Raw genomic sequence first — 24,472 nt, 5'->3', positions numbered from 1 at the left:
AGTGTTGGTATGCTCCCTGTGGGAAGAAATGGTACTGTAGGAATAAACCAAGTCACACTGGCATGAATCCATCTTGTGGGGCCTCCACAGAAACAGTAAGGTTTATCCAGAGGTACCTTTAGGAACAGGACTCAACACTGCACACAATCTGAGGTAATTACAAAATGCAACATTTGATGCTTTATAGTTGTGGTGAAGTGAGCAATGAGTGAATGAGCGCTTGAAAATACAACTCATAAGTGAAAAACTGTCTAGTTTGCCATATGTCTTTTAACTGAATGCTGAAAAATATCCATACATACATTTTATGCACATTTTTTTCCATTCCAAATAGCTATCCATAAGTCTGAAGATCCATATTCAATAAAAACTTACAGTAAAATGAAAGAACTTGCCTGTTTGTATTCCTGGAGTTGGTAACATGAGTATTCTGCATCTAATTTTCACTTTTTAAGTCTATTCTGTAGCAGGTCTAAAGCTGAAAACTAAGCCTTCTCTCACAGTAATAATTTTCTGGGTTTAAAAATCAAAAAATATTAAAGTTTGCAGAGATACCCATAGAAGAATATATCTTGTTCCTGTTCCCCTGAACTAGAAGGAGTTTTGGTTCTGACCTTTGCATTTAAGGTTATTTCATATCAGAAAGTATAACTACACATGAGGCCAAAGCATGGAAAAAAGGTGGATAACCCTTGTTATAAAAAAGTAGTCTATTTTTTCAGTAGCTTAAAGGAATGCTGTCAGTGTATCAAAAGATCATTCTAAATTTTAATATGTTATTTCTATCTGGAGATAATAATTACAGTAACAGCATGATTATTGTACTTGAAAAACATCAAATTTCCCATTTGTGTGACATTCATTTTAATATTTTAATAGATATATACAATATTTTAATGTGCATATAAAATTCTTTTATATGTATCAGTGCATTTATTTCCCTTAACAATGCATGTAATATATATATGTATATATCAATGCATTTATTTCCTGTAACAATGCATATTTTATTTTTACATATAGATATATAAGTGTATTTCTTTCCCTTAACACCATATTCACATCAGTCTCAAAAGACCCTTTAGTGAGGCAGCCATACTAAGGAAAAATAAAATTTCATCTTGTGAGTATCACTATTGAATCAAAGAGGAGTAAGTGTCAGAAAATAAAAGTTAACAAAAGCATAACATTATACTTTCTAGTTGCAAAATACACATTATACTTTCTAGTCAAATAATACAGAAGGCATTTATATTTTATCAACTGCATTAGAAAGATTAAGTAAACCTGCAAGGCATTCAGTTATTCATAATCATAACTTTCTGTTATATATACAGCTATATATAGAAAAAGTATAGGTACATTTGGTTTTCTGTGACATACAAAATTCTCCACAAAATCTAGGATTATTTCTTTACAGAACTCTCATACCTATAAAATGTCCTCTCAGTTTCCTAAACCTCTTCCATCCATTTCCCCATCATTACTCAACTGAAGAACTGAAAAAAGTTCAAAAAACACAGCCAGACTTCCAGACTATATAGTCACCTACCTTCTGAAAGGAAAGCAGCTGTGGGCTGTAATCCATCCTGATAGTGCAGCTCTGCTCTCCAAGACTGTTCACATGGTGTCAGCCAAGCGTGAGGAGGGCCTGTGTGTCAGTGGCATATGGTACCTCACCTGTTTCCAGAACCTAGAACTCGGTGACTGTGGGTGCACCGTGTGCTCCTCTTTCCATTTGATGGTTCCTTGCTGCTTAATAATAAACCTAAGAGATTCCTGAAGCTTCCCATAAGTCCCAATTGTCTCCATTTCCAGAAGGATCACCTTTGTGTCATTTTGAATGAGGGCATTGTATAAAGCAATGTGTTGATCAAAAGCATCTTCTTTAGAATTAATCAGGTGGTGTGTTAGCAGGATGATCAACCTTCTGCTCTTCTGCAACCTCGTCTCAATTGCACTGACTGCATCTAGCAATGTACAAGAAAAGGAAGAGACACTGATATTACTTTTAAAACTCTTTTGAGTTTGGAAACTCCATCTTCATTGCTTTGTAACCAGAAATAATTTCTATCTCACTTCAGTCTGATACAGTTTGTTTATTTGCAGAGAAATACTTTATTCCCTTACCCCCTTAAAAAGACAAAAAACAACAACCAACCAAAGGCAGTGGAACAGGGGGAGAGAAAAGCAAGAAGCCCAAAACAAAAAGCTTTCATTTCAAATGGTTTTTTTGGTTGAAACATTAATATATTCACTGATTTTAAGTATTTTTAGGAATTTATATTCCAGTGACCTAGGGTCAAGTTCAATAGATCTGACTATCAAAATTGTGTTTGATCAACAGTCTACAAGTAAGGAATTGTGTTGTACCAAGTTTAATGCCTTATAGATGATCTTGCAATACTTATCTATGAAAACTAGTCATTAGGAGACTTTTGGGTGACTTGCATCTAAGAGGCTTAATTCCAGGTGAGGTTAAATTACAGTGAATTGTCCTGAGTTGTCATGTGCTAATTTATACACTAGTCTATGCATTGTGTTGGCCTTCACCCTGCAGAGGTAAATCCAGACTTTCAGGGCACCTGAGTGTTAGCATAAGAGAAGGTGTTTGAATTTCCCACTACCATGTTAGGGAGAGCTGGTCAGTGCTACTGTCACTGTAATTTTTGCTGGGCCAAAAGAGAGGAAGTGGGAGCCCAGCTGAGGATATTCAACACACCAATTATTTAACAAACCAGCTGATTTATAGATGCATCACCAGATCCCTATGTACCCTCTTTTCCTTTGCTGGGGGCTGCCAGACCACTGCAAGTGGTGCAAGTTTTTGCCATTGACAGGTTTGTGAGCTACTGTAGCTCCTTGTGCTAGATCTGGGAATGGTCTGGCTCAACAATTTTGCAGCTTTTCTTTACCTTCATTTTCCCAAGGCCAGGCAGCCTTTTCACAACTTTTCAGAAGAGAAGGGTATCAAAGATCTCAGCCTCAGCTCAGGGCAGATGTATGACATCTGGCCCAATGCAGATGATTTCAGAAATGTGAAACAGAAAATGCACCAGCTTAGGCTTCATGCCTGCGCACCAACAGAGAGAGAAGATCCTCTGGAGGAGAGCAGATCGCACCTAGGTGGCAGCAATCATATGCAATAATGTGGAGGGTCTGGAAATTAACTCAATTTCATCCTGAAATACAAGAAAGTAGGACTAAAGCATACCAATTCTCTGCTGAGCTGATGCTGGGAATTGTAGGGAAAATAGAACATGTCAGTGAAAAGAAGCTGAACTTCTTGTGACTCTAACACCCTCATAAAAGGTTGAAAACTCCTGAGTGGTAACAGCAAAGGTGTTTTCTCAACTGAGTTTGTTGGTTTGGCTGAGCTTGCGGGTTTCTCCTCTTCCTTGTCAGCCAAGCCAGCTCACGCACGCTTTGGTTGTGGCTTTGCCCAGATAATGGCTGCTAATGGCTGCGCAGAATTAGACTTTCCAAAGAGACGTTTAAAAGAGTCAGGGTCATGTTTTCTGTGTATTCCAAGATGATAAGAAGTCTGTGCCCCTTCCTTGTAGCTTGCTTTTCCTATCACACTGGAAAGCACAGAGTGCCCTTGTGACATCTGGCCTGAAAGAGCAGACATCTAGATGGCTGCTGAGGAGACAAGCTTCAAGGTCAGGAATGAAGAGTGACCTCCTATACACCTAAAAGGGACTAGAATCACAATTTGCTCAATCTTGACAAGTAATTCAGCGCATTACCAGATTTGAAACTTACCTTCTCCAGGATATATATCTCTCCCATAAATACACAATGTATATCCACACTTATTTTCCAGAATATCTGGCATGATTTGGTAAACAAAATATTCCACAAAATTAGCTTCACTGGTGTGGTTTTTGGTGTAGATAACATACGCATCATATATCTTTCCATCTATAAGGCAAAACAAGAGGAAGGAGTATTGTGTTAATATGCATTAGAGCTGTCTATTGCAAAAAGTAGGAGAGAAATAAAAATATCAGTCACTGAAATAGATCTAAGAAGCAGTTCCAGCCACTCTGAATAACGTATATCATCTGGTGCATGTTTGGAAACTAAAGACTGTGCATATTTGGTGTTTTGCATGTTCAAGTGTTTTGTCCTGTGTGTTTGTAGCTTTGGAGAACCTGGCCTTTGTACTGTGAAGGTTGTATTCCAAAGTATATGCAGTAAGATTTCAACTGATCAATGCATATTAGCATGATACAGTGATGAAACTCAGCATTTGTTATTTCAGTGATACAATTCGCTACTAACAGGCTGTGTCTTCAGCACAAGATATTCCATTTAAATTCTTCCGTCTTGAAGACTTTATTCATCATTCCTACAACATATCATATTCCTGAGTGAAAATCCCATTTCTTAGGAAACAATCTTCAAATCAGAACCAAATACAAAGTCAAGTATTTGTTTCATCCTTGCTTCATTTCTATAAATTAAGTTTTCCATTACAGCATTTTTATTCTAATCACAAATGTTTCTTTCTTTCTGGTGGAAATGGCTGTATCCTTTCTTTTGTTGCTGAGGTTCTTGCTCAAACCATTCTAACAATAGATCCTGTGAGGAGCAGCTGAGGCAGCTGGGGTTATCTAGCTTGAAGAATAGAAGGCTCATGTTTGAGCCTATTGCTCTCCATAATATCCCAAAAGAAGATTGTAGCCAGATAGTGGTTAGCCTCTTCTCTGAGGCAAGCAGTGACTGAACAAAAGGACACAGTGCTAAACTGGACTAGGAGAGGTTTAGGTTGGATGTTAGGAAGAATTTATTTGTAGAAAGGACAATAAGGCATTGGAATGAGCTGCCTAGGATTGTGTTGGAGTCACCACCTCTGGAGGTGTTTAAGGAAAGGCTGGAAATGGCACTGAATGTCATGGTCTAGCTGACATGGTGTTCGGGCATAGGTTGGACTCGATGATCACTACCTCATTGACTCTGTGAATCTGTGATTCTGTGATGGTGTAATAATAATGAAATGTCCATTTCCAGAGTCTAATTAATTTCATAATAAAATATACTTACATGGAAACTTTCCTTAAAAACATAGTTCTTTCCTCTTTAATGAGAAGTAACTAGATCAGCTGTAGATATCTAATATATCTTACACATCTGTGGTAAGAGTAAGCTTCAGATTTAAAAATTGTCCTTCTAGCTGGATTTGGTCTCTTAAAAACATGTACCTCCTCATGTCATTAGGCACTGTCTACCCTTCAGCTGCCCCCTGCAAAGGGGTTCAGTCTCACTGAAGCCCTAAGGCAGTCCCAACAGCACCAACTGCTTTTGGTTAGACAGCTGGACCCAGCCACAGGTTTCGTGTCTAGGGTGGAAACTTGCATGTGTACACTTTCATTTCATACAACTAAATGTAGATGTCTGAATCTTGAGCTGAAGGCAACCAGTAAAGTTAGATGGGATGTATTCCTCCAGAAATGTCTTCCACACTATTGGTATTTTTCTTTTTGGCCTACAAAAACTGTTTTGCTCTAATACATGCTTTGAACACATTAGTTATCAGGTTTGTTCCTTTGCATTAGAGAGCACATAACAAGTAGAGTTAATAGCACTGTAAATCAGGTTTTCAATGTCATTCAGTATTTTATGGAAAATACTTTCATTTAAAAAACTACAAAACTAGGACTAAATCTCTATTTTATGTAATTCAGTGCTACAAAACCCAGGAAACAAGGGAATATAAAGCATTTGCAGAGCTATGTATGACTTCTTTTTACTAAAAGTGTAAGAAAGAGAAGAATCAGGCTCAGGTGTCATGGGTTAGCAACTATCAAATAAATTACTTTTTCTATGATTTGTCATTTTCTTTTTTTTTAAACTTTCTTTCTCAAATCTTACTTACCATCCTTGACTGAGTGGGGCTGGAATATCTCCCGATACAACAGGACAATATCAACTCGGAAGGACTGGTAAAGGATAACTGAGAGTGCTATTGCACCTAGCAAAACTAGAGATCCTGTGATCAGGAGGACATTAGGAAGAACCTCTGCAAGGTAGAGGAATATATTGTTAGCCACAGAGAAGTTAACCCATGTGCTGAAGCTTTAGGCTCATATCCTTACTTCTGACACAGCTTTCAGGAGCTCAAAACAGAGATGAGGAAGTTTTTTCCTTCCCTAGCTGGCATGGCCAACACATAGACCCCTTAACTAGAAGCATATAATGCAGTATATAATTAATATTCACTTTGTTGAATCCAGACCTACTTATGCTAAAAACTACAGCTGACAATTATATTTATGTACCTTTTAGCTTTTAAAAACTGGTAATAACCATTTTGTGAGACATCTAAGCCTACACATAAAAATCCATAAAAGGACAAATGGAGGCTTCTGGCATGATTGCACAAATAGGATACAAACAGCATGTGCAAGCAATGAAATCTGCAAGATAAGAACTAAGATAGCACTAGACAAGCAGGAAAACAGAACATGTACTGGTCACAGAAATAAAATAAACGATGCTGAAGTCAGATGACGTCCTCTCCTGCCTTTTCCTTTCAAGAGGGTCAAGGAGCATGTAATAGCAATGATGAGTAAGAAAAATTGCGATAGAAAGGAGCCACCCACTTTAGTTCCAATTTCCATCATGGAAGAGCTCTAGAATTTATCCACCTTTACCTCAGAGATGAAGACTTATCATGATGCATAAAGTCTAGATATATGGAAAACATTTTTTACATTGAGGATGGTAAAACGCTGGAACAGATTGCCCAGTAAAACTGTGGATGCCCCATCCCTGGAAGTTCCAGAATAGCTTGGATGGGGTGCTGAGAGATTAGGTCTAGTGGAGGGTGTGCCTGAGAAATTCTGCTGAAAAGGTATATAAATGAAGAGTTTACAAATACATTTTCCCTTTCCCTCTGGAAAGGGAAAATGTGAGGTAAATTTAACAAGATTTCACACTCTTAACATTTCTTTCTTTGGCATTTAAAGGGAAAAATAAATGTTAGGTTTGTGATAAAGCATACTTCACCAGAACTAGATCAGGAGGAAACACCTTCCAATAAGATTGAGCAAGAAAACAACCAGTTCTTTCTAAAGTAAAGTTTGGCTATATTTTTAACTGTGTCACATGATGCATATGAAGGAAGCTCATCCTTAGTGATCACTTCAAATTTTAGTATTTGATCCATTTTCCTCGTCAATCCAGACAAAGTAAAGAAACCCCTTTCACTACCCAGAGGGGCTAATCCAAGCACCAGTTGTTTCTTACTGGTACGTTTGCTGACTTTGTGCTCATCATAACATTACAATTACTGGTGCATTGCATTAAATCTCTATAAAGATCTAGAGAAAAAATAAGTTCAAGTATCACCTTTGGCAATTTTGAACCTAAAAAATGCTGTGTATATTTGCACTGATTCAACCAAGGCCGGAAAAGAAGCGATGTGCTCATGCAGTTTGAAATGTGTCAGACGAGACCCCCACAGAGGTGTGTGTCTTCCTGGAAGAGCAGCTTCAATTACCAGTAATGCTAGTTTAGCCTCTTGTTTCTCTGGAATTAATTAATGAACATTCACTAATTTAATTGACTAGTAGACATTCAGTACAGTAGGGGCAAGTGCCACAAGCCCCTTTGACTTCACAGCATCATTTAGCAGCTGAGTTCATGAGTAAGCCATGTTCTATTTATGTTCAAGAGCAATGGGAATACAGAACTAACAGCTCACAAGGGCTAATATTGGAAAGGCCAGAGAAAAAATGTCAGAAAGCAACTTTTAAAGGAGTTCCAGACCAACTCCAGAAGAGCATCCAATTTTTTCTATCTTCTCTGGCATCTAAGGTGGATGCACTTACTTACAGTGAAGGCAGAGATCTGGGTCTAGAGTTCCTGTCCACATTAGTCTACAAAATATGAGCCAAAAGGTTAGCTTTTGCATTAAACATCTTTGAGGAAGAACAGAGATGATGCTTTGGGCTGTACTTTATCTCTGCTTTGAATGACTGTGTAAAATTAAAAAAAAAAAACATTAACAGGATAGTGTGCTGTGAGAAACACTAAGAAGCAATAATATATTTGGAATTTTTTTCCTATTAAATACAAACATACAAACAAAACAAAGAAAAAAAAGAAAAAAAAGGAGTGTGCATATCTTTATTACACATTTACAAGATGAGAGGCACAAGTGAATCCTATAGCATTTTTATTATTCTGAGAAACAAGAGTGTCGTGGTTTGACACGGAAGGGAATTTTCTCAGGAAGTTGGTAGTCAAACCAATCAGTGTTACATTTGGATATTGGCACCTGGAGTGACCACTGAAGGCTGGACACACCTCTGAGAACACAGGGGGTTAAAAGCAAGAACTCCCAGGAGAACTGTCTCTTTGGTTCTGGTCATGGGAGGGAGCAGACACTCCCCTGCCCAGCCCTGGGCTGGGTGGTGGAGGGGAAGCCATGTGGCCTGGGGAGGTAGGACAGGGGGTGAAGGGTCTGGAACAGAGCTGGGCCAGCTCCTGTGGATGGAGGGGTGGAGGAAGGCTGAGATGCCTTTGTCCCCTCCCCCTGCCCCCAACCTAGAGGGAAAGAGAAACAGAGAGCCTGCAGACACCTGGAAGTTTGCCGGCAGAGCAGAAGGAGGGTGGAAGGTGCCCAGCATGAGAGATGGAGTCCTGGGCCGAGATTTCAGCCATCAGGGGAGTCCAGAACTTTTAACCCTTTCCTGGGAAATGAAGGCTTTGTGAAATATTACTCCTCAATTTGAAGGAAAGAGAGACAGCCTGGCACCTGGGATGTTAGGGAAAGAAGGTTGGGGGAAGATGATGGAGTGGCTTTTGGCTGGACTTTTGTTGTTAGCCATAGACTGAACCAATTTCTCCTCCAAGAAAGAGACTATATTTTAGGAGGATGCCAGTGAGCCAAGTGACCTGCTTCAGCAACTACCAGTGCAGGAATGAACAGAGGAAAGTTGAGGAGGGTGTGATGATGCCCTCTGTCTTCAGGAGAATGAAGATCTCTGTTTTCACCCTCGGCCCCAGGGGAAGAAGAAAGTGGTGGGAACTGTGGTCCCAAAATGAGAAACTGTTGTTCCTGTTGGTCCTTTGCAAAGCACCCTTAAAGGAGCCCTCTGAGCGGTCTGTCCATGCACGGTGGTGAGAGCACTGTGACATGGAGAGGAGAGTGTCACACTGGCAGATTTTCTCTGCGCGGTGCCATGTGTGACATGGAAACACAAGAAGTGGCAATTGTGTTTCCTGGGGGTCTATGGTGCAAGGGAGACTCCTCTCTCCCCGGTGGACTGAGTATTTATTATATTGAAGGGTGATAACTTGATTAAGGGTCCTAATTGTGTTTCACTGTGGTTTGTTGAAGTTGGGTGGGGGGAGAAGGATTGTTTTGGAAGATTTTCATTTTGGATTTAGTGTGTGTTTTTTCTTTTTTTTTCCCCTTTATCATGGTAGTAGTTTACTAAAGTTTTCTTTCCCTTTGTTACTAAGTTTGGACCTGCTCTGCTCTGTTCCGGATTGCATCTCACAGCATTTACCTGGGAAGGTGCATTTTCATGGGGGTGTTGGCATTGTGCCAGCATCAAACCATGACAAAGAGGCATTGCTTTAGCATAAATGTTGCTGAGCTGTGTGAGGACTGAGTGAAGAAGACTAAAGCAGAGCCCAGCCACTTCTGGACATAGCATTGCTGACAGCAGCAGTGCTGAGGAGCAGAGGCAGACACCTTGTCAACAGCAGCAAGGACAAGAACATATAAAAGGTAGCAGTGAAAGCATGGTCACGGACAAGAGCTTTCATGATCATTTACTGAAGACCTATGAATAAAAAACAAGATTTGTCCATAACAGAAATGAGGCTCAATGACTCATGGGATGAATACAGGATATGCTATATGTTTTTCTTCATCTAGTCTGTAATATGGGGTCAACAAGGGACTGGCATTAATAAACTAGTGAGCAGAAACTGTTGCTCAGTTTCCTTCCCTCTCATTCCAAGCATACTCCCACAATCAGGTAGTTCAGTGCAGAGCTGGTGTGCTTCCAGCTTCCTGAGTGAAGCTGCACTCAAACTCACCTATCCAACCAAAACATCTCCTGCCATCTTCCTGCTGAGTGCTATTCTGCTGTTACAATTCTCCTACATCTCTTCTAGTCTAGGCTGCAGCAAGGAAATTTGTCTAGGTTTTGAATCCATGATCCTGTGGAAAGTCATGAGCAGCCAAGAATACAGCAGGACATGGGTCTGTGCAAACCCTGTGATCACAGTACACTTGATTTTACTCTTCCCACCGCTCTTTTATAAAAAACCAATCCCTGTTAAAGATCTTGACATTTACTTTCAAAGTCCTCGAGAAAAGAGAGTAGTTTTAGATTACATATTAGGAAGAAATTCTTTCCTGTGAGGGTGATGAGGCACTGGAGCAGGTTGCCCAGAGAAGCTGTGGATGCCCCATCCCTGTAAGTGTTCAAGGCCAGGTTGGATGGAGCTTTGAGCAACTTAGTCTACTGAAAGGTGTTGCTGCCCTTGGCAGAGGGTTTGGAACTAAATGATCTTTAAGGTTCCTTCTAACACAAACCATTCTATGATGCCATGATTCTTCATGGTTTAGCATATCTGAAGGGATGAAAAAGGATACAATTGATCACAGCTACTTCTTGAGCCTTCACAGACAAAATAGCATTTTCTGCCATAGGAATCTGATTCAGAGGTGTTGGCAATAGTGCTTAGGGATCTGACTATCCCTATTAAAAAAAAAAAAAAAATCCTCTATGAACTAAGGACTGTCCCTATCCCCATCATTTACTGTCCTGGATTTTCCTTCTCTTTCAAGTACTACTAGAACCAGGAATTTTAAAACAAAACCAAGGCATAACCTCTGATAGTTACTCACACCTCTGTGTGGCACAGAGGGAACATAGTGACACTCAGAGAAGATAAAGATTTTGCAGAGGTGATTTGTGCAACATTCAGTCCAAAAAGGGCACTACAGTTGATGCAGTATAATAAGGAAGGCAAACAATCTGGCAAACCAGCAGCTCAAACACTTGTATTTAAAGTTTGCCTGTTTTCTACCACAGAAAACTATTGTCTAGAGAAAATAGTTTGGTTTGATTTGTCACAGTGGAATAATATCTTAGAAATAGGATATTCTTGTCACAGAGCTGAAACAGACACGCTCTGTAGTTCAACTCTTGTTGACACTGTTTGAGTAATGTCCCCCTCTTTCCCCAGCCCCAAGGACAAGGACTCGGCCATGAGAATTTTACAACTGGCTGGAACATGTAGGGAAGAAGCAGGCTGGTTTTGCTTCTTATTAACTGAAACTCTTTTATTATCTGAAACAAATAATAAAATAAACTCACCGACATATTTCAAGGTAAGTGCAAATTGTAAAGAATCAAAATTTAAAAATCCTACCCTTATCTTGCACTTTGAGTTGTAATGTCACCGTGACTCTTGTGTTGTACATTATGTTCAGTGCTATACATGTGAAATTTGACTGCAGATCCTCCTTTTTTACTTCAGTAATATTCAAAATGCTCTCTTCATAGTATACTTGCGCATGTCCATCAAAACTAATATAAAGAGAAAGAGATGGTACCATTGGTTTTAATGGCTAGGCACAGTTTGCATAGAAGAAAGATTATTCTATGTTATGTCCACTTACAAATGAGTTTCTTCATGAAATCTTGAAAAAAAAAGGTTTTCCACTGGGATGTTATCCACATCCCATCTGACAGCAGCCAGTGGCTGTTTCTTAATCCCCAGGCGAGCCTGACATCTCAGAGACAGAGAAGCACCTAATCAAGATACAGAGATGTAAAAATTCCTTGATGAAAAACAAAGTTGTATTCTCCTCGTAACATCTTTCTCTACAAATCTTCATACAACTTGTGAGTTTCATCACAATTTTGACATATATTTCTGAACTACTGCTGACAAAATGATACATAGAAGAGACAAAAAGAATTATTAACAGGAAATTTTCAGCAAACAATCTAATAACACACTAAGGATTACAAAAGGAATTACTTATATTTGCTATGATGGCGGCAATGTACCCTTTACTTGTGATGCTTGACACATATAATCAGCTAGTGAAGAACATAGAATGGATATGATGGTTGACACACAAATGTACAAAGAAATAGTCTAATTAAATTTCAGTATATATTATTATTTTGCATAAGACTTGTGTGCAGCCTTATCCTTGGATTTTATTCAAGCTGGACAAAAGTAAAGCAAGCCAGTCAAAGCAAAACTGAAACAGGAAAATATTTTTATTAAATATTTCCCATTAGGAAATATTTAATCCAAAGTAGGGGTCACCACTGCACTGAAAGAAAGCATCATTCAAACATGTTAAATTGTTTCCACATAAGTCTGAATCTAAGCAGGTCTTAGATAAGATTATTAAATCTTATGGTTAGATCACGATTTGGTATTAGGGAGCATGGAGAAATACCTTCATTTTTGCAAACAAGAGACAATACAACCAGTACAGCAATTGGGTTTCAAATGTAAAGTGAATTTTCTCTGTGTAACACTGCCACAGTGATAGGCAGAGACCACAGTGCACTAGGCACTGACCATCTTACTAGAGGAAGCTTGTTCTTGAGCATCTAATTTCTGAACAACTGGGGAAAGAGGAATAAAAGAACGTGAATGTCAGTCAACTAAATCTGGTAAATGGTGCAAAACTGTGACAAAAAGTTTCACTATTACATCTTGAAAATACCCATGTTTACTGTACCATTACAAAATGTTAATTTAAAAACAAATTAAAATTTGTACTCACCAAGCTCTGTCTCTACTACATCGTTATTCTTTGGAAATATGATTTGAGGTGGTAGAGGTGAGTATTTCACTTTATAAATCAAAGAGGAAAAGAAAGCATGCATTAACAAGCTGTGAAAATGCATTTTGTAATATAAGGCTTGTAATCTGTACAATTAATATTTTATGATCACAAAAGAGAATTGCAAACTAACAGTGTTTCACATCCTGTTAGGATCATCTGGTTTTATTCCAACAACCAAATATCTCTGAGGAGTATGTATATGTTATTAGTTTCAGTATTTTCTTCCCATCTATTTAATTTTTACCTTTGTATATAGAAAGTAAGGAAAAAAAATAGGTTTTGAAGTACTGTTTTAGCTGCTGAGTGGGGGAAAAAAGCAAATGCTGTTATAGGCTTATAATTTCTCCACTGTTCTGGGGTTTTATTAAGAGACATTTGAGAAATTACTCATATCAATTATATTAAATAGCGAATATGTACTTTTATGCAGTATCTGAACTCCAAATATATGGCTTTCTAATCCTTTCTTCATTAAGCTTTTCCATCTCAAGGCACCTCTGTGAAACATGTATTTCCCAAAAAATTCTCTAGGAACACATTTCGGTTCCTGTTTCCCAGACTGACTGGATATGATAAAATAGAAGTCAGAAGAAAGCCAGTAGCTTCCCAGCTATCTGACTATGCTAAGTTCTTAGCTGCCAGCAGTCGGAGGCAGAAACTCCTCTGGATCAGTATGGATCTGCAAGGCAACAGGAATATATATCATAACTCTCTAATACTAACAAAACAGAACAGCTCCAGTTGTCAGCATACCAATTTTAAGGTCTGATAAAAACTCAAAGTTGACATTAAGTACTTGGAATTTAGCAAAACCTGGAGCAGACATGCCAGACCCAGCCCAGATTTCACAGTTATGTTGTGATGTCTTCTTTCTGCAATTATTTTAAAAGGAAGTTAGATGATCTTCAAGATCTGTCTGGATGTAACAAAGGCCTTGTAAATTTGAATGCCTTGGGCCAAATAAAACCCAGAAATTTTTGTTGTAACCCAAGAAGTACATTCAAACAAAAATTGTTAGGCAGAGAAGTATCATGGAAAGCATGATTGTGATCATGTAGAGCAGCAGGTAGAAAAGGAGGAAAAGCACATTTCCCAGCTGCTGAACTAGGTCTCTGCTCAATCTGTCCTGATCAGAATAATCAGAATGAGCTCTGTTACTGAGATCTGGGCACGGCAGCAAAAGCTGCATCCAGGGCTCCTGCATTCTTCCCACAAGATATGAACCTTCCCAAAGCAAAAAGGCCTGATATTCACTCTGCAGATGGATGCTTTTAAAAAAAACCAAACTAACTAAACAGCAACAAAACAACCACATGAGCCAAACTCAAGATGTCCACCACCCCCCGAGAAAAGGTCTTTCTGACTGTTTTTCTACTGATCTGATAGCAGAAATGAAGTTGCATTTTGAAGTTTTGCAAGTTGATGCAATCTGAAGCTGTAAATTTCTGTGTGCCGTTTCCTGAACACCATCCAAATACAAAGTTTCCTTGAGGAGAATGCATCCTAGAGGCAACCCAAAGTCCACACATCTCAGTCATATTGGCTATGTTCAAAATCACAGACACATAGTAATGACTGAGATCCATACATTTTCTATTTATATATATATATATATATATATATCGTCTTCATTTTGTCTCATTTAAGACGAATTTAAAAGTTTTTTCAGTCCTGCTATCAAATGAATGTACTAAGCTGTAGGTCCTCAACACATGACTGATCTAGTGAGCACCAGACAATCCTCATTAGCCACAGATTTTGCTGCACTCAAGAAATAGAAAGCAGAGCATTGTGGCATTCCACTGAGAAGATCCTTCATTTTGGAAATGTGCTACCAGAGAACTCTAACAACCACAGCACCCAACCAGAGTCATCAGAATCTTTTAAACAAAAAACTGAATGAGAACAGAGCAGACTACCCCATCTTGCTCTGTGTGGGTGACCAGCCACAAAATTAATCTAATAAAGCTGATGTAAATCTTAACTATGATAAAACAAACCAACCAAAACACTTTCTCTTTTTAATGTACAAAAGGAGTTTCCTTTGCTCTAAGTTGACATTAGTCTTTTAATCTTAGCAAGATACAGAATTACTGTCTTACCCTCACTTACGAAAATTCTTGTTGCTGATACATTAAACACATTTCCTTTATGGGTATAAATAAAGTGACATGTATAATAACCATCATCCTCCCTTCTTGGATTCTCAATATAAATATATTTCTCTTTTTTGAAGTATCTCTGTCCCTGAAGAGGTTTGCAGTCCTGGAAAAGAAAAATGTGTTTGGTTGCAAAGAGCTTTTTAGTATTCTGACCTACACTGGCACTATCAGGGTTTTATTTACCTTATACCACTGGACAATAGTAGCATTCTTATAGTTATCAATGGTAGGACAAACAATTTTTCCTCTTCCAGTGTCATTTGGGTAACGAATCGGACTTTGGAAACATTCTCCTGGCTTGTATGAATGCACTTGCACACTCACAGTGTATGACTTTGTGCGATTACTTGAACTTTCAAAATGGAATAAAGTATGTCAGTCAGTAATTGTATTTTTACATGGAATATATCAATGCTTATAACAAATGTGTGTCATTCTATAAACATGTGGATGATTATTATATTTCGGTTGTAGCTTGGTTTTAATGATCTGCCATAAAAATAGCAATTGCAGGCTGAAAACTTATGGAAAAAAAGTCATCATGTCCAAAAATTAAAATTAGAATATATTATCAAAATATATATTCTTGCCAGTCTTACATCTTCCACTTTCCATGTGGCACTTACAAATGTGTTACACAAGTGTAGTTTCCAGAATCCTCTCTAGAAGTCGGCAGAAACCAAAGAAATTTATCTATGGAAAATACTCGTGATCCCTCCTCTTCCGCAGGAATTATTTTGAGAGTATCCGTGTGATACCAGGTGATTTTCACAGGTGAATTCCACTTGGGACATTTTATAACTAAAGCCTCACCTTCCACAGGATCAACTGCAAAAGAACAAAAGATTAAATTCTCAGATAAATTAAAATTTTGTCTGCTGAGACAGAGAACTTGGCATTCTGACAGAGATCAGTAGGCCCAGAGATGAAACATAGCAAGCTTATTTTCACTAGACTGTTTTTCAATAAAGATTTTGTTTACCTTGAGTTATTAAGCAATTTGTTAACAAAAACAGTAACTAACATGGGGGGCACAAACAAACAAACAAACAAATCTTGAGGTTCGAAGTGGGCATACAGTAAAAAACAAGAGGATTTAATTGAAAAATAGTGATTTCTTACAATGATCTTATTATGTAAATCTTTGCCTAAAATACTGCTTTTAATCAAAAAATTAATTAAAACAAAGAAAAATGCTGGCTTTAATGTAGTTATCTTTCCTTACTTCAGTGTAATGAATATTTATTTATGCAATAGGTATGTGCTTTTTTCCTGCCTTTTTAATACAGAGAAATGAAATTGATTTTTGTTTTGGAAGAAAAAAATCACAGAAGAAGGAAGTCTGTAGATTAGATCCTTAGGAAATATAAAATAAAACCACAAAAAAACAGCTTATCTCTGAAGTTCATAAAAATGGGGTGGGGAAAAATGAAAGCAATGTGATAGCCTGAAAGGAAGAATCCGATGAGAAAGTGAGAAGGTGAAAAGATACAGAAACAACTAAAAAAAATAAGAAGCTTAGAAAAATAAACTACATGTGCTCACACATAAGAAAATCTGGGAGTAAGACACTAAACTTTTTTTTTTTTTTTTTAGCTGAGTATACTTCTGCTTTTGGGTACTGAAATTGGCCCAGAGAAACTAGAATCAAGCAATTTTGACAAATACTTAAGTGCTCAGGTACCTGAATATTGTACTGGCCACTGAAAACAAACATTAATCTGAAAGTTAAATTGCATTCTAAGAAGAAAAAGATGGGAGTATGAGCAAGGATGGTGACAGAACAAAGAGTGTTTTTTTTCATGCCTTTTTAATACAGAGAAATGAAACTGATTGAGATAGATTGGCAGAGGAGCTGCAGTAGGTAAGGGAGTGTGAAAATGAGAGTAGATAACCAAACAGCTAACCAAAACAGACAGTGCCTATCAGAAATTACACTTCCCAGTGGTGGCTTTAGACATGTAGGTGTACAAATCAGGAGTTGAGAGCCCCTACATGATGAACACTTCTGCCCTGGTTCTTTCTAAAGAAGTGGTCAATCTCCACTGATATTGTCATTTTGCTTATTAATTTGGGGCTCCTAAATTAGCCAAGTATGAGTATGAGTAACCCCAACCACATCATTTAGCAGTTTTCCCGCACACAAGTCTTGCAAAGACACTGGGACATATCAAGGGGGTCAGAAAAGGCAACATTGCTCCATCAAAGATGGAACACATTGAAAATACAGATTTCTTCAATGAAAAATAGTGTGGAGAGAGAAGACATTGAAAAAGAAAAGCCTCATCTAAACTCAATGACATCTGTGAAAATCATCTCAGCAAATTCTTCAGCAGAATTTGGAATCTTAAATCTAATTTGCTTGAACTTTAGCATTCCTATTGTAAAATTGAGAATATGAAGAAATATTTAGAGATCATATCTTAGAGAATTTTTCAGACAAATAAGCATCTCAGCTCGAGAATAGAAGTACGTGAGTGCTGTGCAACACTGTGTCACTGCTCAGCATTGTATGGCTGAGTCAGTAGAGCTGGCCCATCAGAAATAGTTTACCGCTCTGGACATTCTCCCTGTGCAGGGAAAAATTATTGTTACACCCCCAAATCCAGGACATTAAAGAGCATTTCTGTAGAGGACAGCACCCATTTACAGCCCTGATTCAGCAGGGTGCATATGCATACACGCTGCTCAGTGCAGTTAAAACATGCTCTTGGAGTTTGTGCCCAGCTGGGACCTGGAGCACCAGCTACTCTCAAATTCTTTCAAGACCCTTTTCTTTCTGCTTGCAGAGGTGTCAAGTGGCAGACGTTGAACCTAGTCTTGCTGCCATAGAAATAGATAGTGTTTGGTGCATTTTAATATACATTAAAATCTAGATTTTAAGTTATGATTTCTGGCTTGAGGTGAACTCTCTATCTTTAGGCTTAAAAATAAAACCACCAATTTGGAAACAGCCTTCAGATGTGTACAGAACAAATCTTATCAGAAAGTATTTTTAAAACATGACTTACATGTTTCAGATGTCATGGAAACCGAGAGGAAGGTAGACAGGAGGATCAAATCTATATGCCCCATCATATTTCTAAACTAAGAAGAAAAACATCGATATCTTAGAATATACTCTGACTGCATCAGCAATGTATCATTGTACATCAGAAAATTGAAGAGAAAATGTTATCATGCAGTGATAAACTGTATCATGTGAGCTGTTCTGTAAAGTGTGTGTACCTAGCAGCAGTTTTGCAGCTTTGAGGTGATGTTATTTGTTCTATCATAATTGAAACTATAGTTATGACTTAGTTTAGTGGGAGTCAGGGAATTACTCTCTCATGATGCTCCTCAGGCAGAAGCCTCTTTCAACTTGCTTGCTTTTTTTTTTAAAGGAAGATAAATGTACATTGGCATTCTCTTCACAGTCAAGTGCAGAGAAACTGTTCCCCAGCTTGGAAAAGGACAGATCCTGGGTTTGAAAATGTACACCCTGGTTTTGAATTAAGGTTACATCCAATCAATTGTTTAGATGCAAAATACTTTTTACATGTATTTTTATGAAAGAGGAGCTCTCTTCAGTGACAGCTTCTCTAAGTAAGTGTTAGGCATTAAGATCAAAACCAGGTGAGTGTCATAAACAATTCTAAGCTGAAGGAGAACTGAAGAAATGAACTGGAAAGGTAGGTAAAGGAGCATAATATTGTACTTAGCTAACAGCAGCAGGGCAGGTCCTGTATCCCACTGATGTTTTTACTTGTGTCTGATACGCACCAGCTGTAATTGATACCACATGGTGTGGCTCAAGAACTCTCCAGCAAACCCCTGTATTTAAAAAACCTGACCATTTGATCAGGGGCATTAAGATGACCTAATCCAGGAATATCTCAGGAGACAGCAGGCATGCAATCCTGTATGCATCCTACTTACCATGACAAAGCCTTGAATGCAGTTCTTCACTGCAGATCACAGAGCAGTCGGTTCTTCGGGTGTGTGTGAGTAAGCAGCAGTCACAGAGTCCTACAGACAATAGACAAGTTGTTTTCAAGAGAAAATAAGTCAGAAAGGAAATATAATTTATCTTGAAGATAGTGAGCACAAGGGGAGTAGTAAAAACAGGCAAGAAATGTTAAGTACTGTCGTCACACTTACTGCAAGGAATTTTTATTTCAGTGCCAAAAACTTCCAGACTAAATAAACATTGACAAGAGTTATCAAGCTCTATGTTTTTGCCAAGTCTGAAATTCAGAGCAAACTCAGTTTTGAGCTTTCAGAAATATTATCAGCTTTGTATTGATATGGAAAGTTTCTTCTTTTAGAAGGTTTAATAATATCCAGAGGGTTATTCTTAATCTCTGAAAAAACAATAATAAAACAGTGTTAGAAAAGTGTGAGAATTTCATTGTAGATATATCCACATTTCATTGCGGGGATATTCTCAAATCATAGGAAAAATGAGGTTTAGAGCAAAAAATGCAGCATCTCAGCGTTAATGTCCCAGCAAAACTGATGCCATGCCTTTTACAGGAAGTGAGTGACCAGTCAGGAGAAACATTATTTATGAGACTCTACTTGCTTTCATTATTGCTGGAGAAAAGCACCACATGTAAGTGCAAATCCACTGACTTCTTTAATTTTAAAGAAACCTTAGGCCAACTGAGGAGATTTTTAGAGGATACCTTTCAACACTAACATCAAGAGTTTTGCCCTGGAAGGAATGAACAAGGTGGTCCAGAACAGAGGTTATGAGTGACCTAGGACTGGACAGACCCTTAGGAGAAAAAGACATGTCACAAAATGGCACAATGAAATTCACAACATCAGCACAGCAAAGCATTCAGCTTTGTTCATCATTTAGAGCATGAGGCTTGTTCCTAGAATCATTTCTAACACTATCAGGGAGCAAAAATATCCAGAATATACCTTCTCTACTGGGAGGCTTTTTATTGCCGAAGTCTTTGGTTTTGTTCCAACAACTTATTTGCCCCTGACAAGGTCTGCCAGCAGTTATATTAACCGCCCTTTTATTTTTTAGAGCTATCTTGTTTAAGTGAGTGATACCTCAGCAAGATGACAAAAACTAAACTGATTGATTTTTAAAGAAAAATAATTTCATAGACTAAGTCTGGAGTCTTTCTAAAATGAGGGGGTTTTCTCATTTGATATTTTATTTGTAAGAGTTTATTAGGAATTTAGCCACAAGTAATACCACTGTTGGAAACTCTGGCAAGTCCCTTATTGCCAGTGCTATTGCAGCCCTAGAAATGGAAGGCTGGTGATTATCAGAAAGTAGCAAGGAGATGTGCTTCCACCATTTTTAAGATACAGCTTTCTCCAGGAAGGGAGACAGCCAATTACTTGCCCTCACCAACTTTTCTAACAAGTGCCAGAATGATTCAGGAGTAAGAAATTCATAATTTCCTATCTCCATACTTGCCAGTTGTTGCAGTTAGCCTTCTGTTTACTGAAAAAATATATCTGACAGACCTTACACATACTGGGCTACCAGCCTGCACCAAAAGAATGCAGAATATTTAAGCTGAGATGCTTCCCACAAATTTGATGATTGCTTTATTGAATTTCCCTCCATTTTTAAGTTGCTGTGTACCACCAGCAGTTCAAGTAGGGTACGGGTGATGTGTGTGTGAATATGTACAATATAGAGGGCTCTAATAAAAGAGGAATGTTCCCTGAAAATTCAAAGAGCTCATGCAATTAAAGAAGCAACATGGTTCTGTTTGAATTTTCTGAAGTCAGCAGTAAACACCAAACTACCTCAATATGAACTCGAACAGAGTTTGCAGGTATAGACAGAAAACAGCAAGAGAAGGACAGGCTCTGCAGTGCCTTACAGCTCCTTCCTATAGCTACACATGGCAGGAGTGTAAGCCTAAGCTCTGTAAACAAGAACTTCAGTGTGGTGCTGAAAAAGCACTAGATCCAAAATTTGGGACAATTAGCTGAGTAGGTCAAAGCCTAATTCCTAATGATCCAAAGGAAGGTGAGAGAAGGGGGAACCCACTGTGTATATTGCAGAAGCAGTGGTCCTTGGGGCTTAACTCCTTACTTCTCTGAAGGCAACTGTGTTAAAAACATATTTCTGCTTTTCTTTCCAAAATTCTATTTTCCAACAAGATGTTTATAATACTGTTTATATAAGTGACAAAATTACCTAGCATACTAACAAAACCTGGAAATAGTATTGCAATTTCTACCCAAAAAACTTAACAGACTTTACAATGTAAGTATACCACAAAAGAGCAGGCTTGTGAATTTTTTTTTACAGATATATACATCCATACACCTTTTGGAAGTGATTTTCATTCTTCTATCAAACCAGAAAATGCATTCTGACTAAAAATGTCCTGTTAAAATTGCAACAGCAAAACTCAACTTCCCAAACCTAGCATTCACAAGAGTTAACAATTACACGTTACAGGTGTTAAGTATAAAATTTAGGAATTTCAGCATTAAAGCATAGCACTTCTAGAATTGACACACGCATTATTCTTAAAAAATATTTTTAAACAAAAAATACATAAATATGCTAAACTCTGGAAAATCAATTGTGGAGTGAAGCTTTTTACTAATTAGTCAAATTAGTAAAAATATATACAAGGAAACTGATGGCAAAATCCATTTCTAAATACACTTCACTACAAGGTAAATTTTTATGTTAGTCACGACACTATTTGAACTGAAATAAACTTTCTTATAAAATACTTCTATTATTTCTGGTTAAATGACAATATAAAAATTTGACCTACCATATGGAAAAATCAAAAAGCATACAAGTGGCTTGTTCTCTGTCGATGTGTCTTATCTTGTACCAGATATTACTGTGAGCTCCTTTTATCTGGCTTCAGCAGTTCCTATCTGTAGCAACAAGATACACAGCTTAATTCTGAGACACCTCCCACTCAACAGAGCACAACATGCAAATTACTGTAGCAATTTACTTTAAGTACCTATAACAGCATCTTATAGTTCTAATTAATCAGATACTTTTACCACTAGCACAGGTTTTCCTTTATTGCAAATTATTTCTTTTTAGCAAAGTTATAGTAAAATAAATCTGCTGGCTGGGGAGCACAGAGAGGAGACATTCAGATGGCAGAAGGCACTTTGAAACAGATTCTGCTTGAAAACAAGTAACAGCTTTGCGTGGTCTAGTCCAGCAGCAGCTCCCCGAGAACAGCTTGAAAAGTCTCTGGAGAATCAGGAACAGTTTTTAATGCAGGAAACTGTTTCACTGAAGCTAAGCTGATCGAAGAAGGTGCTGAAAAACCAGTTATCTGCACCAAGATCTAAATTAAGTCTGTGATGGAAATATTTTATCCTATGGTCATTCAAACATTTGTTTCCCTTCCCTGGCAGTGTTGTGGATTCTATCTGTTCCTGCCAGTGTTCCTGGGACTCTACTGTCAGCATGCAACAACTCCACATCAATACACAAAGATATACCAATTTTGTGCCAGTGTGCAAAAACCTTACCTATGTCACACCCATGGTCTCCCCAGCTCTTGGTATTATATTTCCTTTGAAGCGATCCGTGGGGTTGTAATTACTATGTGACATAAAAAAAAAAAAAAAAAAAAAAAAAAAAAAAAAAAGAGCTAAAAAAATAAGCAAACCAACCTGCAACAATGAAATCTCAAAATGTTTTGGTCAAACAGTTCAGACTTCTACCTTCGAAAGCTCACAAATTACTCCCTGCTCAAGTTTGTGAGGTTTCATCAGAATCAAGGTCTTTCTCATTTCCTGGTGTAAGAGACTTTGGTGAAAATTCTGGAGTAACCATCTGCATTCAGTGGTTGGTTCAATATCCTCTAACCACAACAAGTCATTTTCATCTAGGAAAGGGTTAAATATATTCAGGTAAAGCTAACTTCATTTTTCTAGGCACATAAAAGGTTGTTCTATGACAAAGTCCACTGAAACTTAGACCAGAGGTGCTCATAGTGTTGCTCATACCTCAGAAGAGCCCTTAATCCTGTAGTCTGTTCCCCATGCCCAGCTTGTTCCCAGATCATGGTGCCGATGGGAAACAGCTCCTGGCTAAAGAGGATTGTTGTTAGCTGAACAAAAGCCATTCTGTAGCTTTCATAAGAAACTAAAATCAATGCTGAATGCCTTGCAACTTAGGGCCCATCTTCTAAAACAAAATCCTACTGATAAATTTATGGAAAAAAGAGATTACAGAAATACCTCAAGAGATTTCTTTGAGGGGTTAATTGCTCCCTTGGCAGCCTGTATGCATAGCACTACAGCAAGCAAGCGAATCATCTGTTCTTGAAGCAAAGAGATCAAGAAGTAATAGCTTTGAACAAAAGCAGGGAATAGTTAAGCATGACTGCAGAAAAATCTTTTAAAAGGTAATGTAGCGAAGCACTAGAAATTTGCTGGGAAACTAGTGGAGCTGCCATTCAGTGTTAAAGAACAATTTAGTATTGGTATCACAAAGAATGCAGCTGGCCCCACAGGTCCTTACCAGTACTAGGAGTCAATGATCCAGAGATTCAACCATCAGTGATTCACTGACTGTTTTGGCACAGCACGAGTGTATGAACTTAAATATGTTGGCAAAATTATTCCTGTGAAAAATATGCAAGCTAAAGCCACACAAGATACAAAACCTGAAAACCCAGACTGAATTAAGTTACTGACCTCTTAAGAGTTAGGAGTTCAAGCAAGAGGAAAAACAATGAGATTGAAAAAAGATAAAGTCCTGAGATAAAAAACAGAGATAAGAAAACAGAAACTCAGCACCCTCAGAGTTCACTTTGCTCCAAGAAGCAGTGCTTAGCCTAGCAGCACATTAGCCTCGCTTGCCTGATACCTGACTCTGTTAGCCAGGAAACATTTGCTGGGTACAGTTTCCGCACCTCGCCTGCAGGCTGTCAGTGGACACAGTAGGGAAACATTCAGACAGAAGTGACCTTACCAGGAATGGTTTCACTATGTGCATTTACTGAGGCCAGCCCAGGGGGCTCTGATGGAATTGGCAAACGGTGGGATGGCAGGGGACGCTGTTGTTGGGTGTGCCCACACCTGTGTCAGGTCGAATGTGTTTTGGCTGGTGGGGATCCAGCCTGCTGAGGTTGCAGTGTTCTTCCTGTTCATGTGTGACAAGGTCCGCTTCTTGTGGGTAGCAAAGGCATCTCATGTTTTCTGTAAAAGGGAAATTAGAAAGATTTTTCAAGGTTTGTAGTATTCTAATAGAGCTGGACTGTTTCCAAGGAAAAGGTTTCCCCTGGCCTTTATCATTGGTCATGCAGCCCTAGTACCACTTACATTGTGGGTGATGGAGGGGCTTGTCTCCAAATAGCTCTGATGGTTCCTTTCACTGAGAAGCTTGAGACAGTTACCCCGAGAAGACACTGTTGGTGGATACATTCTTAACCAGAGTGTATTGCTTTCGGCAAAACTTGGGAGGGTACAGAGGTGACTTCTGTGAGAAGACACCCAGAGC

The 24,472-nt window shown here is 38.3% G+C and overlaps 1 protein-coding gene and 1 long non-coding RNA gene across 2 annotated transcripts; both read right to left on the bottom strand.

The window, feature by feature from the left end:
• Positions 1 to 252: 252 nt before the first annotated feature.
• On the bottom strand, positions 253 to 19,020 carry IL1RL1 (interleukin 1 receptor like 1). The gene is made up of 11 exons (XM_021538756.2): positions 18,931 to 19,020; positions 18,024 to 18,099; positions 15,639 to 15,840; positions 15,196 to 15,364; positions 14,953 to 15,115; positions 12,788 to 12,856; positions 11,657 to 11,789; positions 11,407 to 11,564; positions 5,882 to 6,025; positions 3,766 to 3,924; positions 253 to 1,970 (listed from the first exon to the last, which is right to left on the bottom strand). Exons 1-11 carry the CDS (start codon positions 18,931 to 18,933, stop codon positions 1,621 to 1,623), a joined length of 1,626 nt encoding a protein of 541 aa, XP_021394431.2. The 5' UTR covers positions 18,934 to 19,020; the 3' UTR covers positions 253 to 1,620.
• A 140-nt stretch (positions 19,021 to 19,160) lies between these two features.
• On the bottom strand, positions 19,161 to 22,589 carry LOC144245940 (uncharacterized). The gene is made up of 3 exons (XR_013339507.1): positions 22,495 to 22,589; positions 21,768 to 21,876; positions 19,161 to 19,355 (listed from the first exon to the last, which is right to left on the bottom strand). It is a non-coding gene; the product is annotated as an uncharacterized LOC144245940 (long non-coding RNA).
• Positions 22,590 to 24,472: the final 1,883 nt, after the last annotated feature.

This window comes from Lonchura striata, chromosome 2 (genome assembly GCF_046129695.1).
Source record: "Lonchura striata isolate bLonStr1 chromosome 2, bLonStr1.mat, whole genome shotgun sequence".
NCBI classification, from domain to species: domain Eukaryota; kingdom Metazoa; phylum Chordata; class Aves; order Passeriformes; family Estrildidae; genus Lonchura; species Lonchura striata.
This window is presented reverse-complemented; position numbering and strand designations above follow the sequence as displayed.